The 15158-nt window shown below is 40.1% G+C and overlaps 1 protein-coding gene across 4 annotated transcripts in view; it reads left to right on the forward strand.

The window, feature by feature from the left end:
* MCC (MCC regulator of WNT signaling pathway) overlaps positions 1–15158 on the forward strand; it is a 230681-nt gene that overhangs the window by 168410 nt on the left and 47113 nt on the right. For all 4 annotated transcript variants that reach the window (XM_055790266.1, XM_055790267.1, XM_055790268.1 and 1 more), the window contains 3 exons: positions 5377–5513; positions 9095–9258; positions 14332–14538. In XM_055790266.1, the coding sequence (XP_055646241.1) occupies positions 5377–5513; positions 9095–9258; positions 14332–14538 (508 nt within the window). The remainder of the gene's footprint in view (positions 1–5376; positions 5514–9094; positions 9259–14331; positions 14539–15158) is intronic.

The raw sequence follows: 15158 nt of genomic DNA on the forward strand, positions 1-15158 counted from the left end.
GTGACTCACAGTGCTCCACCCTTGGCCATGGGGACCGGGAGCGGGGGAGCTGGAACAAAAGTGTCCTGGGAGGAAAAGTTCTGGGAGCACGGCCCTGCTCGGCCTCAGCATTCATAGTTTCCTCTGAACCAGAAGAAAGGAGGGATTTTAATTTTGATTTGACCCTTGGGTAGCTGCGAGTAATACTGAGTGCAGGCTTTACTTGTGCTGTCACAAAATTTAGGCTGTCTTTCTGGAAACAGTTTTCTTGAGTATACATTAATTGCATAACAGATAAATGTTTACTCAGTGCTGACACAGGGATTGTTTGGTCTTTCCATGTGTCGTTCTTACGCTGTAAAAATAACATGTAGCTTGATATACTGCTGCTTTTATGACACTCTTCATGGTTCCTTACAAAACCTAAAAATGTTATGGAAACAATTAGAAGAAGCCAGAGTTTCTTGGAGATTATTTGACTATCCTTAAGCTGTATTATCTTTAAATTTGTAGCTCTTTGTTTGAATGTGAGTAGTACCCTCAGAAAGTAGGGCAGAAAGTAAGCAGAAAGAGTGTTTAAATCTGAATAAGGTCATTGCAGCAGTCTGAGGAGTGTCAGCAAGCTATGTAAGCTAGTTTAATGTTCCCCATTCCAAGGATTTTTCTCTCTGGGTTTTGGTGGGGTTTTTTGGTTTGGTTTCTTTTTCTTTTTGCAATGTCAGAGGTTTTACACAGCTTGTGTAATGGCTTTTGCTCATGTGGTTTAGTAATGCCAGCTCTAGAAGAGAGCTGAAGACACATGTCAATGCCTGTGCCTCCTCCCAGGTATATCTGATATGCTGATCTTAGTAACAGTAATCTTACAGGAGTGTTTTTAGAAGTTTCCAGGATTGTTCTAGGTTTGCTAGCCATTTCTTGAGTACAACAAGTTCCATGTGTGTGGCCACATGAAGTTAGCTGCTGCTCTTGCGCTACATTCTTCCAGCATTCCCTAAGGAAAATGAGGTCACCATTGTTGCGGGAGCAAGCCAACATTCATCTGCAATTGTCTCATCTCCCTGGTGCTGCTCTGTACAGCCCAGCTGGTTTGGAAGCCTGACCTCACCAAAAAAAAGCTGAAATACAGCTGTAACTGACTTGATATTAAGGCTAAAAAGACAGTTGCCTGTACTCATGCTGTGCAAGTACATGAGCCTCCTGCTTGCCTGGTACTTAATGTGTGATGGTGCAGAATTTACCCACTACCAATTAAGAAGGTAGCAATTTGGGAGCAAAAAGACACTAAAGAAATGGTCCACTAGGATGAGGATGCTTTTTTTCATTTGAGCAGTCTGGAGACATAAATCTTGGGGTTTTTCTTGAAAAATTATAATTGTGTGACAGTGTCTCACTGTTCGCATCTACATTATTTGGGTGAGAGTGGCAGGAGATGGCTTATGTTTTAAGTTTATTGTAAAACTCAAGAAACAGGCTTTCATCGAACCCTGGAAGACTGTTGGGCAGAAGAGCCTGTGATGACCATGCAGAGCACATTTTGTCAGCTTCTTTTAGATTGAACAGCTTTCACTAAGTGGCGTTATCTTTAACATGTCAAATAGATGCCAGTGGCAGTGTTACTCCTACTTCTGCTGTTTCAATTTGTAGAACACAAGTTTTTTGCATTGCAAAGGTTCTCTGTCCTTTGACAAGGTGGATGCCTACTCCCCATTTTCTCTCAAAAGTGTGTACAACTAAGAAGATGGAAAAGCCAATCAAATGGATTTTCCCAATTGTAGAGTCATATTGTGAATGCTTGGACATAAAGGATACACCTGATAACTCTGAAGGACAGAAAGGATTTACAAATTACATGGTAGTGTGCTAAAAGGGAATTGTCTACATTAAAAGTGAATATTTCTGACTTCAAATGTTTTTAGTATTGCCTTAGATTCAGTCAAACTCAGCTGTTTTTTCTTGATCATGTCTTTGGCTGGCAAAATCATCTGTAACTTGGTTGTGTAGAAACAACATTGGTCTATGAGTGACAGTCTTTCTCAGATGTCAGATTGAGGTTAAGCAAAAGGAAAAAGGAAGAGAACAAATTATTTCTAAACTAGTGTCTGTTTGGGTACATCTCTGCAACTCTTAAAAATATTAAGGAACTTTAACAATACCAAACAGAAATATACTCTGTTGAATATAGGTGCCTGCTAAGGATTATTTGAAACAGTTGTCAAGAAGCTTGTAACCCATTTCTATAAAACCATTTGTTCAGATTTACAGCTTTTAATCTGAAATATATTCAGAAAATAGGTTGTGTTGGAGTTAATGAGGAAGAAGAAGAGAGAATAGACTACAGCATCACAGGTAACACTTGTAGTCGTGTTTACACAATGACCTGGATCTCTGATTCTAGCTTTTAAATATGTGCTTGGTGGAAGCTACTTCAGCTCAATTCAAATGGCATTGTGGGTGTGATGGTGGTGGCTTCAGCACAGAATGCCCAGCCCCACCTGCCTTCAGTGATGCGTCATCTCCAGCGTGTCGCTATTTGTTCATGAGTGAGTTAGTTGGGAGGGACCTCAAGTGGGATGCACAGGGAGCAGTCAATCTCTGGGCTGCCATGCACGTACACCTCTAGTGTTTTCTATCTGAGGGTCTTAGAATGCCTTAAAAATACTTGTTTGAGTAAAATGGTTGTTGAAAAACTGCTGGCACCTGAAGTGTGCAGCTATGCACTGTTTGCAGCCATGAAGAGAACGTGCACCTTGCCATTGTCCTGGCAGAACTTGTTAGTGGTATGGAAGGGTGTTGAAAATGTGCCGTTTTCTCACTATTTGATCAGGTTTTTCTCAGTGTCTGTGCAGCGGTCAAGACCCTTGGTTGCACCTGAACATGAGGAAAGCAGTAAGTGCAGACGGACCTGTAAAATGCACAGTTTTGCTCCAGCATTGGTCCCAGGTTGCTCTGTGTTTAGACCAGCTTGATCTGATCCTAATTGTTTTCAACTTGCCTTGACATTCCAGCAACTAGGAACCATTAGAGCCCATAGGACAACGAATACCTACTTTTTTCCAGCCAGGCCCTGGACGATGGCAGCAACAAGGAAGCTGTAGTGCCTCCACCTTCTGGGTGGTGTGGCAGGCATTCAGTGGCTGCTGTTATCTGTTGAGCGCCTTGCATTTCCAGTGCCACGGAGGACTCTTCTGCGTTAGGGGAAGGGGAGTCACGTACAGTACCTTCTGTTACTGCCAACTTCAGTTTTGAAGGCAGAGTTTATGTTTGTGATGCATCACTCCCCTTGAACTGCCCCTTGTGTTTTATCCCTTGGTCTGCCCCTGTGAGGCTGGTGGTAGAAAGGCTGATTGACCTTGCCGTCACTTTACCAGAAATGGATTTCTGATCTGTCTGGTCAGATCTTAGAAGCATTCATTCATTCAGAAGCTGACCTCTGGCTTGAGCCATTGGAAGGGTGTGAGTCCTGCCACGTGACATACTTTTCAACTGCCCCAGGATAGTGAGAGTGTTTAAAAGGAAAAAGCAACAGTTGTGCTACAGTTAGATGAAGCTGTGTTGGAATTTTAAACAGAAAATCTATGCAGCAAGAACCAAAAGAAGAGCGGTGAGAAATTATTATTGTGTGTGGCATTGTTTTATGATCAGTACAGCCTCTTGTCCATTTGTAGAGGTAATTCAGGTTTTAAAAATGTAGGACTAATTGCTGCATAAATGAAAAAATGAATTACCTTCAGTTCAAAAAAATGCAACTGTTTGAGTGCTTGGTAATTGTTTTTGTCTAAAGCTAATTACAACTGGCTTGTGCTGTGGCTAATAATAGAGTTCATGGAACATTAACTCACGCTTATGTGTCTTCATTATACTGTTTTAATTCATCCTATTCATTATTTAGTTCTCACACTTTCTTAAACCTGTATTGCCTGATACCTCAAAGCCCTTTCTTTGATCTAAGTTTCAGTTTTAACCAGCTGACCTGCATTGTTTGTCCCAAAGTGCTTCTGATAAAGTCAGACTTCCTTTGCACTGAAGCAAATGTAAGGGGTAGAAGAGCGTACTAGTTCCTGTAGAAATTACATTTCAGTACCTTGGGAAACAGTGCTTGGCAAGCAAGCTGAAATTCCTTTTTTGAGTTGGCCTGATTTATAAATTGTCACCTCTGCAACTTTGAGAGCAGACTTTCCTTCTGTCCTTGTTCTGTGTATGTATGGGCCATCTTCTCTGCTATTTTGCCTGGCAAATCCAGACACACCTTCAAGCTAAATCCTGTAATATTTCTGCAAGAAACGCTCATCACCATGTAACATGCAGCAGACTTAACAGTACAAATGCCCCTCCCGGATGCAGATCCCCAGATAGCTCTTTGCTGTTTCTTATTGTTTCCAAATCCAGACAGTTCCATTCTCACACTTTTCTGCTGAATCTGCAGCAGAAGGATTCCCTGCATTTAATTGAGCGTGTAACAAAATGATGGCTGTTTGCTTACTTATCAGAGAGGCTCTGCACCTGGATAAGCTGGTGTTCTTCTCATGTTTAAAATATGTAATTTAATGTCAAAACAGTCATGAACTGAAAAAAAAAACCCAACCCTGAGTTGAATCAACAAGTTGATCAAAAGAAAAAATGTTTACAAATGTTCTCAAGCAAAGCTGTTACTCATTTACTTATCTTCTTCCCCAGTGCTTTGAACTCCTAGTACGGAGACAGGAGGGAAAAGCTCTGATTTTTTAAGCTCATTAGCTTTAGCTAAAGTATTTTGTGTCTAAAATTATTTTAGTAGAAACAGCTTGACAAATAAGTTAAAACCTAGGTAATTAAAGCTTTTTATTTTCCACTAACTCCATTAGTTCAGTGCTATACTCACTTTACTGTTCTCTTCCTTTTGGTAAGAGAAAAAGAAAACCCTACCTGTCCGCAGGAGCGTTTTGATACATATATGCAGGCGCGTGCATGTGCGTGCTTGCTTTTGCACACCAGCCGATGCCATCCTTGAACTGAGAGAGACCAAAATCGATTGTTGCTAATCCACTTTGGGATCAAAAGCCACTTGTGCTGATGAGGAATTATCAGTTGGGGAGTTACTGCAGAGCGCTGTATGTCCTTCTTGCGCACACCCTTGCTTGCACTCAGTTCCACCTGTTGTTTCCTTGTACAGTGGTCTGGAGTAGTGATGAACTTGGGAATAAAGAAATGGAAACCAGGCACTGGCTGCTGCAAGTGGGTGTTCTGGGTATAGCACAGCTGCTTTGTGGTAAAGGCAATAAACCCTTCTCTACTGGCTGGACAAAAACACTTACACTTGTGTGGATTGTGTCCTGTGACTAGGCTTACAGGTCTGAAATAAGTGTCATGGAGATATGTATCTCCTCGGGATTTTATTTCTGCCTTTGCTCTGTCTCCCAGGGAGGAAGATGAGTATTCGGAGCTACGGTCAGAGCTCAGCCAAAGCCAGCATGAGGTTAATGAAGACTCACGCAGCATGGACCAGAATTCTGTTTCGGTACCAGAGAATCAGTCCACCATGGTTACTGCAGACATGGGTGAGTTATTCTTCTTATAGACATGATGCCTTCTTGCACCAGAAATGCATTATAGCCTTTGAAAATCAAATCCATATGATTGCTGAGGAAATAAATGAATCTAGGCTGTATTAATCACAACAAATGCTGAACTTCTCCGCAAGTATGAACTTATATGCAAAGTAACCTCTGTGCCTTGATGTAGAATAGCTATGGAGTCCAAAATGGAGGGATTGCTCAGGAGAGCTTATGAATTTTGGGGAAGAAGCAGGCGGGGAGGCTATTCACATGCCTTACATGTGCCTACAGAGTAGTCTAGAGAAGAATTACAAACAGAATAGATGTCGGAGGAAAAAGGATGGGAATGGAACTGTCTATCTAGTTCTTTTACAGCCTAATTATAAAGGTTGTCTACACTATTTGAAATTTGAGAGCCTTTCTAAAGTATGGAATTGGATAGCTTATTGAAATTGGTTTAGACAAGGATAAATCTGACACAAGCCGTTCAAATATAGTGCAAGGAGGGAGCATCTCCATACTGTCTGTAACTATTCTTTTCTCATTAAAAACTAAGAGGGCAGGCATGTTTTAGGCCTTCGGTATGATAATGTTTTAAGCATTTGAGCACAATTGCTGAGCACCATAGCTGCAGACTGGCAAAAGTCTGGTGTAATCCTCACTGTGACTGATTTCCAGAACTCTCATCGCAACACTGTTTCTCTTAATTTATATTTAAACCAACTAGTTGGTTTTCATTTTCTTCCCTAGGTAAACTAGCTAGGTGCCTAGGAGCTTCTGTGGGTGATACTGTACGCAAGCAGTGTTTTAGGAAACCATTTAAATAGCAGTTTTAAGCCCTGTTGCAGAATTTGTAATCCTTGACTATGAAGCTAGTAACTGTATATTAGGTTTTTATGGTTACATTGCAACATGCAATATTTACTTCCATACATAAGAAACTGTACTAAGACAGTTTCCACTTTTTTGGGCAGTGCTCTTTCTATTGAGAACTTTTTGCTGTTTTTTCTAGTACAGTGCCTTTAGGGGAATGGACCCGAGACCAGGCTGACTTGTGGACATAGTGTTCAGTGCCCTTAAATGGAGTTTAATAATGTAGAAAACATGTTGATATTGTAAGCAACCATATAAAAAAGATTTTTTCTATGATTTCTTAAATTGAAATGAATACACCAGCTCTGGAGCTGTATTTGTTTATAAATGCAAGACCTGCTACAGCACATTTGTATTTCAGTGTCTTTAATTTCTAGAAACTTTGATAGAAGAGTATTAATAATGTAATTGCAAAGTGTCTGACGTACGAAGTTTGGAGTGTGCTTAACAAAGTATATAATGAAGTCAAGAGATTTTAGTAAAAGTTTTTATATTCTTAAAACTTTAATGTTTTTACTTTCAAAAGTTAATGCTTACTATTAAGTTCCTACTCAAACAGATCCTAACATAAGGACTTTTTTTCCCTTAATGTTCTTTCCTCTTTTTTTAACATTCTTTTGACAAAAAATTTCAAACCAATTTACTTTTCAGCATTTGGGGAGAAGGGGAGGGGAGGGATAGGGCTTTGATTTATTTTCTTCATGAGGTGGAGCTAAAGCAGGGTTTGTGTACATTAACAGCAAGTTACCCGCTGAAGTTTCTGCCAACAGTGGGAAATACGGCAATAAAATGAAGTGTAGCAACGGGCAAAATAAGCATGTTAACTCTAGGGATTCTTGCTTTTTTTCCATGTTTTCCTTCTACACATAGCCTCTGTCCTTTTTGGGTTTTGTTTCTATATTCCTGGAAAAGAAATCTTTGTGTGACACATATATACACAAATACATACATATTGTTTTATCCTTCTAGATATAGGATATATAATCATGTGCATGACCTTGCTTACTGCCCTAATGGAATGAACATCAGGAACTTACTACAAACAGTAAAATATGTCATGATACACTAATGCATGTGGATATGCTACTCTGTTGCTACAGGCAATAAAACACCAAGAACTAAAATGATGAGTACTCTCCAGTGTGTCTTGCAGAGCTTGTGATTAGGTTGTACTGGTTTTCTGTGGGAAATGGGCTTCTCATTATTGTAAACTCTTATTTTTCTGGGCAAAAATGTTATTGTAGGAACAAAACTCAGCATGCAATGTCTTGTGAAGGTTGTTTAAATGGAGAAAATGTCTGTTACAGAGGATGTTAAGGAAGCAAATAAATTCAAGTGAACTAAATAGACCTTTTTACAATTAAGCATCCGGCTTAAAAGCATGCTGCTCCTAAACGAGTGCTGTAAAGGAAATTTCGGTATTATCACAACAGATGCGTGGCTGCTAGTCAGGAACTAGTGAGTATGACTTCCGAGAGCAAAGTTATGTATGTATGGCCCATTCACATTTTTCATACGATACATGTGAGATCATTCTAAACTCTTCTTTTTGGTCAGCAGTAGGTTCATGTTTATGTAAATTAGGCTGTGGAGTTAGATTTGTGCTAACAAGTTTACCATTTTGTACTTTCTGATCATCTCATCCTTTCATCCAGCTGCTTTTAGGCTTCTCTTGCACAGAGGCATTTCAAGGTAGTCCACAATAATCTGATGTCTCATGTCTGTTGAATTTCAGACTTTAGTCCCCTGTAAGAACCACAGCTATGAGGCTATTAAGGAATTCTGACCATGGTGAAATGCTTGCAGCAGTAGTGTAGAAAGAACACCCTCCAGCAAGAGTGCCTGCCACTGTTTTTAGTAAGGTATAGAAACTGCTGGTGCACTGCTGTCTCATAGTGCTCCACTTGTGTGCTGTACAGTTGGCAGTTAATGCAAACCCTTAACTAGTTAGTCAGGAATACTAAACTAGCGCACTAAACTGAGAGACAGCACCAGGTGAATTCTACCACGTGTCTGCCTTAGGAACCTAGGTCTCCAGATTGAACCTAGGAAAAATGAAAATAATTTATGAAGTGAGCTGGGCAGGTATTGAGACCCATTTTGCTGAAATAGAGGATGCTGTCACAGTGTCCAAGGCGCTAGAAGAGCTTTGCCTAAAGACAGAAAAGGAAATTATTCTCCGCCGCATTTTGTAATTGAAGTAGCACTTCTGTATCTGCTGCTGATTATGGTTAAGTACAATCACAAAAATTCTTCTGAAAAACATCAAGTCATAATGTCAGTGGATGTATGAATGTACCAAGCAGAAAAAAAGTTTAATATACAGAGAAAAATCTTTGAGGGTAATAAAATCAGGATAATAGGCCCTGACTGGCAAATAGAATGACAAAACAGAAGTGGCATAGTATGTGAGCATGTGGTGTCTTAAAACATTGTCCTTCAGAAAAGAGAGATTTTTGAAGGAAGAATGAACACTTCACGTAAGTAGGGAGAGCGTTACTTATCAGGTGGGAGGTAGAGCTTGATGTTGGTGTGGTTGTGGTATTTAAGCCTGTCAGTTGGTGAGGAAAAAGTGAGAGGTGGCAAAGACATTCCCTGAACAGTAAGCCCTGAGCCGTCCAGCAGCAGGTGCTTCCTGGGTGAGAGTATGTTTTTTCACCGAGATGCTAGTTGTTGTGATAATTGTTTTGTTTTGTTTTGCTTTCTTGTAGATAACTGTAGTGACTTGAATTCAGAACTGCAGAGAGTGCTGACAGGTCTGGAAAACGTTGTCTGTGGGAGGAAGAAAAGCAGCTGCAGTTTATCAGTAGCCGAAGTGGACAGACACATTGAACAACTCACTACCGCCAGCGAACACTGTGATTTAGCCATTAAGGTAATGGTAACATTTGGCTCCAAATCCAGCATGTGCATTGCCTGAGACACCTGATCACGTTCTGCAGCAGTAGCACTTTACTTCCAAAGGTGTCAAAGTACTTTACAGAAATCAAGTCCATCTCACAGTGTGTGTTGGTTAAGCAGTACACCTGTTTTTCATTGAATTCTCCAAGGCACGGGAGGAGCTATTTGATTTCAAATCAGAAATGTATTTGTCTTATGCTTGTTTCAGAGATAACAGAAGTGGGGACACTCTGCAGTTTATTTACTTTCTGAAGGTTATCCAGCAAACATGTTACTTGCCCAAGGTCACACAGCTAGTCATATACTGGTAACTGAAACACTATATATAACTCCTACTGAAATGTGAAGGTAAAATGCCATAAACTGTGTGTAAATTGTGACTTGGTTGTCTTAAAATATTAAGCTAGTATTTAACACAAAGCATGTGTGATATATTAATTCTAATAAGACAAGCCAGACACAGTAACAATAATTGAGCTGATACTTGCATGCCTTGGTTTTATTGTGCATGTAGCAGGACAAGAAGAGGGACAACTGCTAGCATGGGTAGCGAAGGGATTTCAATTCAGAACCTGAAAGCAAGGGAGGTGTAAAGTATCTTACTATATACAGGGACAGAGCTGAACAAATTTTTTTTGTGTCAGATAAAGGTATCGGTGACTCATTTATATAAGAACAAATATATTGACAGTTTGCCGCTGGAGTGGATCTGTGACCATTCTAGATGGCTTAGATGGCCCTTTGCCATACTACTGGGAAAGGTCCCCTTTGTCCCTGGTAGTACATGAGGAATGTAATGACCTATAAAGAAATTAATGTTAGGCAGTATTTCAAGGAACGTGGGTATATCTGAGAGAGAGACTGACTTCTGTGTCTGTTGGGAATGGTCTTAATAAGTGTCTCAGAGGGTTAGGATTGATACTTTGAATGTTACCCAGAATTATCTAGAGTTTTAGGATTAAGTGCTCTCAGAAGTCAGTATTCACCGAGAGAGATCGTGGATCCTGGAAATCAGGTAGATAAGTCTGTGAAAAGCCCGCAAAGGTCTCTGAAGTGAAATGAGATGAGAACTTCTGTGGGGGGTACTTTCAACAAAATGTCAATATAGCTGTCATAAGTTTAATGCTCAAGCTTTTTTGTTTTGACCCCATTGTTTACTGTTGATTCAAATCACTTGCAGTCAAACTTTTGTAATGATAACTGTCAGCAGCTTTTTCCTGGTCCAAGATGCAGGCCTTTTATTTTCATGGAATCTCAACAGGCATAGCCATTTTGGGGAAAGCATTTCCCCACTGCCTGTGCTGTAGAGCCTGGGATTGTTTATGTTTGACAAGTGACAGCTTGTGAAGGTTATTAACCTCTCAGGAAGACAGGAACCTCTCTGACATGCTCTGATTATATGCCAGGCAAGTGTGTCACCAATGTGTTTAATATAGCAAAACCTACATGTAGAGCCCCTCTCCACAATTCCACCCACAGCTGCAGGTCATTTCTTCTTTCTCGCTTCCCCAGAGAACAGAGATTTTTATAACAGGTGGAATCATGAACAGAAACCTGAAGTATGCTGACTGTCTTTTGCTTTGACTGTTGGCTTTTTTTCTTCACCAGTGGACTAACACAGTTAAATGTTTTGAATCCTTCTGTTTTGATGGTTAAATTTCACTGGTTTCTTTTAAAGCTGTTGCAGATAATTTTTGGTTGTTTTACTACTTTTATATAAATCATGTGACCCCTAGCTAGCTCAATTGTTTCTGTCCCACAAAGAATGAAAAGACCTTAAAATGAGATTTATCAGATTGTCTGATAAACTGGCTACAAAACTGTCCTTTGTTTAAGAAAATTTCCACAGAGTAGGCTTGTTAATACTTCATGTATTTTGAAGAGTAACTATCAGTAACGGGTATCTACCACTAAATGTCTACCAATAAAAAATAAAAAAAATTTCCAAACATGAACCATTTAGAACATGAAAACAGCTGCACTGGGTTGCACCAAAAGTCTGTCTAGTGGCAGATGCCTATGGAAAGACTGCATCAAAAAGGACATGCATAGTATGTCCTTTTTCTCCTGCCTTCAACGATGCTTCCAGCAAGGTGGGTTTAGGAACTTCCTGAGCCAGAGATGATGTCTCTGTGTTTAATAGAATTTTATTCCATGTTTATGTTTAATGTGTTTTTTAAGCTGTTTAGATTTTTGGCCTCCATACATTCTGGTAGGAGTAAATTCTACCACTGAGTTATGCCTTGTGAAAAAGTACTCTTTGCTTCTTTTAAACCTGATACTTGCTGATTTCATCGGTTATCATGTCTGTAACACAACACCTCTTGTAAGTAAACTAAGGCAGATTGCTGCTGGCGGTATCAGAGACACGACTGGAATTACTATGATATGACATCCTGCCCTGTGCTCAGAACATTACATTGTAATGCGATCCTATAATCTGTGAAATTATACCTGAATTTACCTGCTGTGCAGCAGCCTGCCAGACAAAACTGCTCTGTAATACACTCCTTTGAAGAAAAATAAACTGCCTGGTAGTTACATACACACATCCATGTACAATATCTATGCTTTATTTACTGTGGAGGATGGTAGCATGTTGGTCGTCAAACCAGAGAATTTTTGTAATAGTTTAGTCAGCAAAAGGATATTGAACACGTCAAAGTGAAGGATAGAAGTAAGCAGAAAGGTCGCTTTATGTCAGGGACTGTAGGGAAGCCCTTAGTACAACTGTCAGACCTGTGCTGATGCTGTTACTGCCTGAACTTTGTATTTGAGTGGACAGATAGTAGCAATGGAGTCTGGAGAAACAGAAGAAGCCTCTCTGAAGATACCTCCGTGGTGCTGAGCCACTGCTGCTGCTTCCTCATGGCAGTCCTTCCTCTTTCAGTGTTGCTCCAGGCTTATCATCCCCAGTGGTGCTTTGAGGAGAAGAGGCTTGGGAAAGAAGGGGACCGGGGGGGTGGGGGATGTTGGAAAAATAGCAGCACTAGGAGCATGGGGAGGAAGGAGGCAGTAGCAGAACTTGGCATTAGAGAGCTGAGGAAACAACAGGGGAGTGCATGAGAGAGAAGAAGGGGTTTGGGGGAAGAAAGGAGAGGAGAAGACCGCAACAAAGAAGCACTGTTTAAAATAAAGCTGGCATCATCAAGAGTCAGTACTCCCTGCCATTACAGAGCTTTTGTTCGCATTGTAAGATGAACCACCCTATGCTTATTTAGAGCTTGAATTCATCCTCATGTTGTGTTGAAATAACCTAACTTCTCATAGTTTGAGACCTACAGGTCCACATGAACTAATGTAAGGGAGAGCTGTGGCTTCTTTGATCTTACAGAGATGTTGCAAGGCATTGCTCTTTTAGAAAAGCAGTTTAAGCTTCCTTACTAAATGTGTAAGCAGAAGATACTCTGTCAATGGAATTACAGAGTTTTATACTTACGACTCTAAACATAATTGCAGTTTTATTTGGGGGAGACATGAAATAAGATTTAAAAGTATGACATCAACCTGATTGCAAATGTTTTGTCCCTGTTTCTTCCATGGAGGCATCTTGAACTAGTTAAAACTAGGGTTTTTTCCTCTTGTATGAGGGTCTTTTCCTCCTCACTAAGGAGTCTTGCTGTAGCCAAGATTTATTTTTTAAGATTGAGTTGGTAACAGTAAATAACCAACTTTTGTTTTTAATGGACAAATAATACAATTTCACTGATACCTCAGTGTCAGACAGTGCTGACAACACTGGGAAGATTTCTTGCAGGAAGAAAGTGGAGTTGTATTTTCAAACTGGTTCTTCATTTTCAGCTGTACTGTAGTTGGTTCTTTTAGACCCTCCCCGATTAAGGACATAAACTTCAGTTAGTAATTTTTGTTCTATATAGAAATTAAGTCCTTCTGAATAAAACAACCAAATAGACTATTTTTAACCTTGGTACATGAGTTATTTATCTTCCATATTAAACTTAAAAGTATAGGCTTTAGCAGTAGTTTGTTCTTGCATTATCCAATGAAATGAAACTTTCTAGGTTGCTAGTTATATCATATACTAATTTATTTTCCATGTTTCTTCCTACCATTTTAATGCAGACTGCTGTCAGAGAGATTCAGAAGCTTATAAACAACATTTGGAGGGGTTTTGCTTGTTGCAAAGGTCTTCCATAAGTGAAAAAATTTAACACAAGTGGCATATGCTGTGTAATAGAATCAGAACTGCATGTGGTTACCCAACACGTAGAGTGTTACACTGTGTTTTAACATGTTGAATGACCAGTCTGATGGTAAGTTTAGGTATGGCAGTATTCCCTTGCTGGTGGTGTGGTTTTGTAGTTTAGTTTCACCCAGTGGAAGATGCTGAATGGTGCCTCCAAGCCATAGTTCTGAACAAGGGGATGGGGGAGGACATGCTGAATGGTGTGATATGGTCCTGGGAAACCCAGCCTTTCTTAGGCACTGGAAGGGCTGTAACATCATCTGGTATAAGGTGAGCCTAGCCAAGGCCAATTTTCTTTCTTGGAAAGAACATGCTCAGAGATGTGGGAAAGAGGAGTTCTCCTTTTTTTACTGTCCCACTCTTTTCCTTGCCCTTTTGTGGAGCTGGACTAGAACGAAGAAAGGCCCCATGCCATGCACATTCACAGGCTGCTACTTTCTGCCTGTTACTCATTCAGGGAGAGAATAAGCACAGTGCTCATCCTTGTTTGCCCGTGGCAAGGAGCCATTAATCTGTTTTAAAGTGATCTGAGATGAAACTACTGGGTTTGCTATCAGTCACAGGTAACGTAGGTTTTATTTGCATATAAAATGTCCATCTACTTTGGTGTTGGTTAATATGAAATATTTTAATAAAATGGCCAAACTGTCAAAATGAGCAATAATTTTGTTTGATTTAACAAACAAAAGAAGCAAACTGATGGTGTTGCAGGGCTGAGTGTATACATGTAAGTATATACAGTTGCCTGTTACAGACTTCTGTCCTGTCTACCATTAATTAGTGTTGTTCAGTCATCTTTCTCTGCTGCTTTCTGGTTTTTTGACGACTGTATTTTTGCAGACCGTTGAAGAGATTGAGGGTGTACTGGGACGTGACCTTTATCCAAGTCTGTCTGAGGAGAGATCTCGATGGGAAAAGGAGCTAGCTGGCTTGCGGGAAGAAAATGAGAGCCTCACAGCCATGCTGTGTAGCAAAGAGGAGGAGCTCAACAGGACCAAGGCCACCATGAATGCTATTCGTGAAGAAAGGGACAGACTGCGTAGAAGGGTAAGGCTGCTACATAGATGGTGGCTTCTTGTTCCTCCTAGCCTGTGTAATTTTGTCACCAGAACACGATTCTCTTTAATCTCACTTCCTGTACTGACTGTAGAGCTTTTTTTTTTTTTAAAGCTGAGCTATACAAATTGCAGAACTAGGACAAAACTGAACATAATTGAAAAACAGTGGGTGATGAACCGCCAAGGTGTGCAACAACCTGATGTCAGAAATCATGTGTTAACAGAAAACCTGATACTAATCTCCAAGGAAGCATGTGTAACTTGTCAATAGAGAAAGCAGATGTTGATGTAGCGAATTTTGCTGTGAGGCATTTTTTTCCCTGTGAACAACAAATATTTCTTTGTTTTTTGGTGGGAATTCAATTTGTGATTAGGAGAAAGAAAAAGAGCAGGACTCCTGTCAGTGGGTAATAATTCTCAGAACTGAACAATGGGTAGTCACAGCCATGTCCTGCTTCCCTGTCCATGTTTTATGATGCTGCAAGGTCAGGCAAAGGCCTTGTGCTTTCTATGGAGTCCAAAGTAAAAAAACCCTGGAATTTTGTTAAAAAAAAAGATGAAAGATCCAAGAGAATGTGACCTCAATCTCTGTTACTTTTAAAATGAGTT

Source organism: Falco peregrinus, chromosome Z, assembly GCF_023634155.1.
Source record: "Falco peregrinus isolate bFalPer1 chromosome Z, bFalPer1.pri, whole genome shotgun sequence".
Lineage (NCBI taxonomy): Eukaryota > Metazoa > Chordata > Aves > Falconiformes > Falconidae > Falco > Falco peregrinus.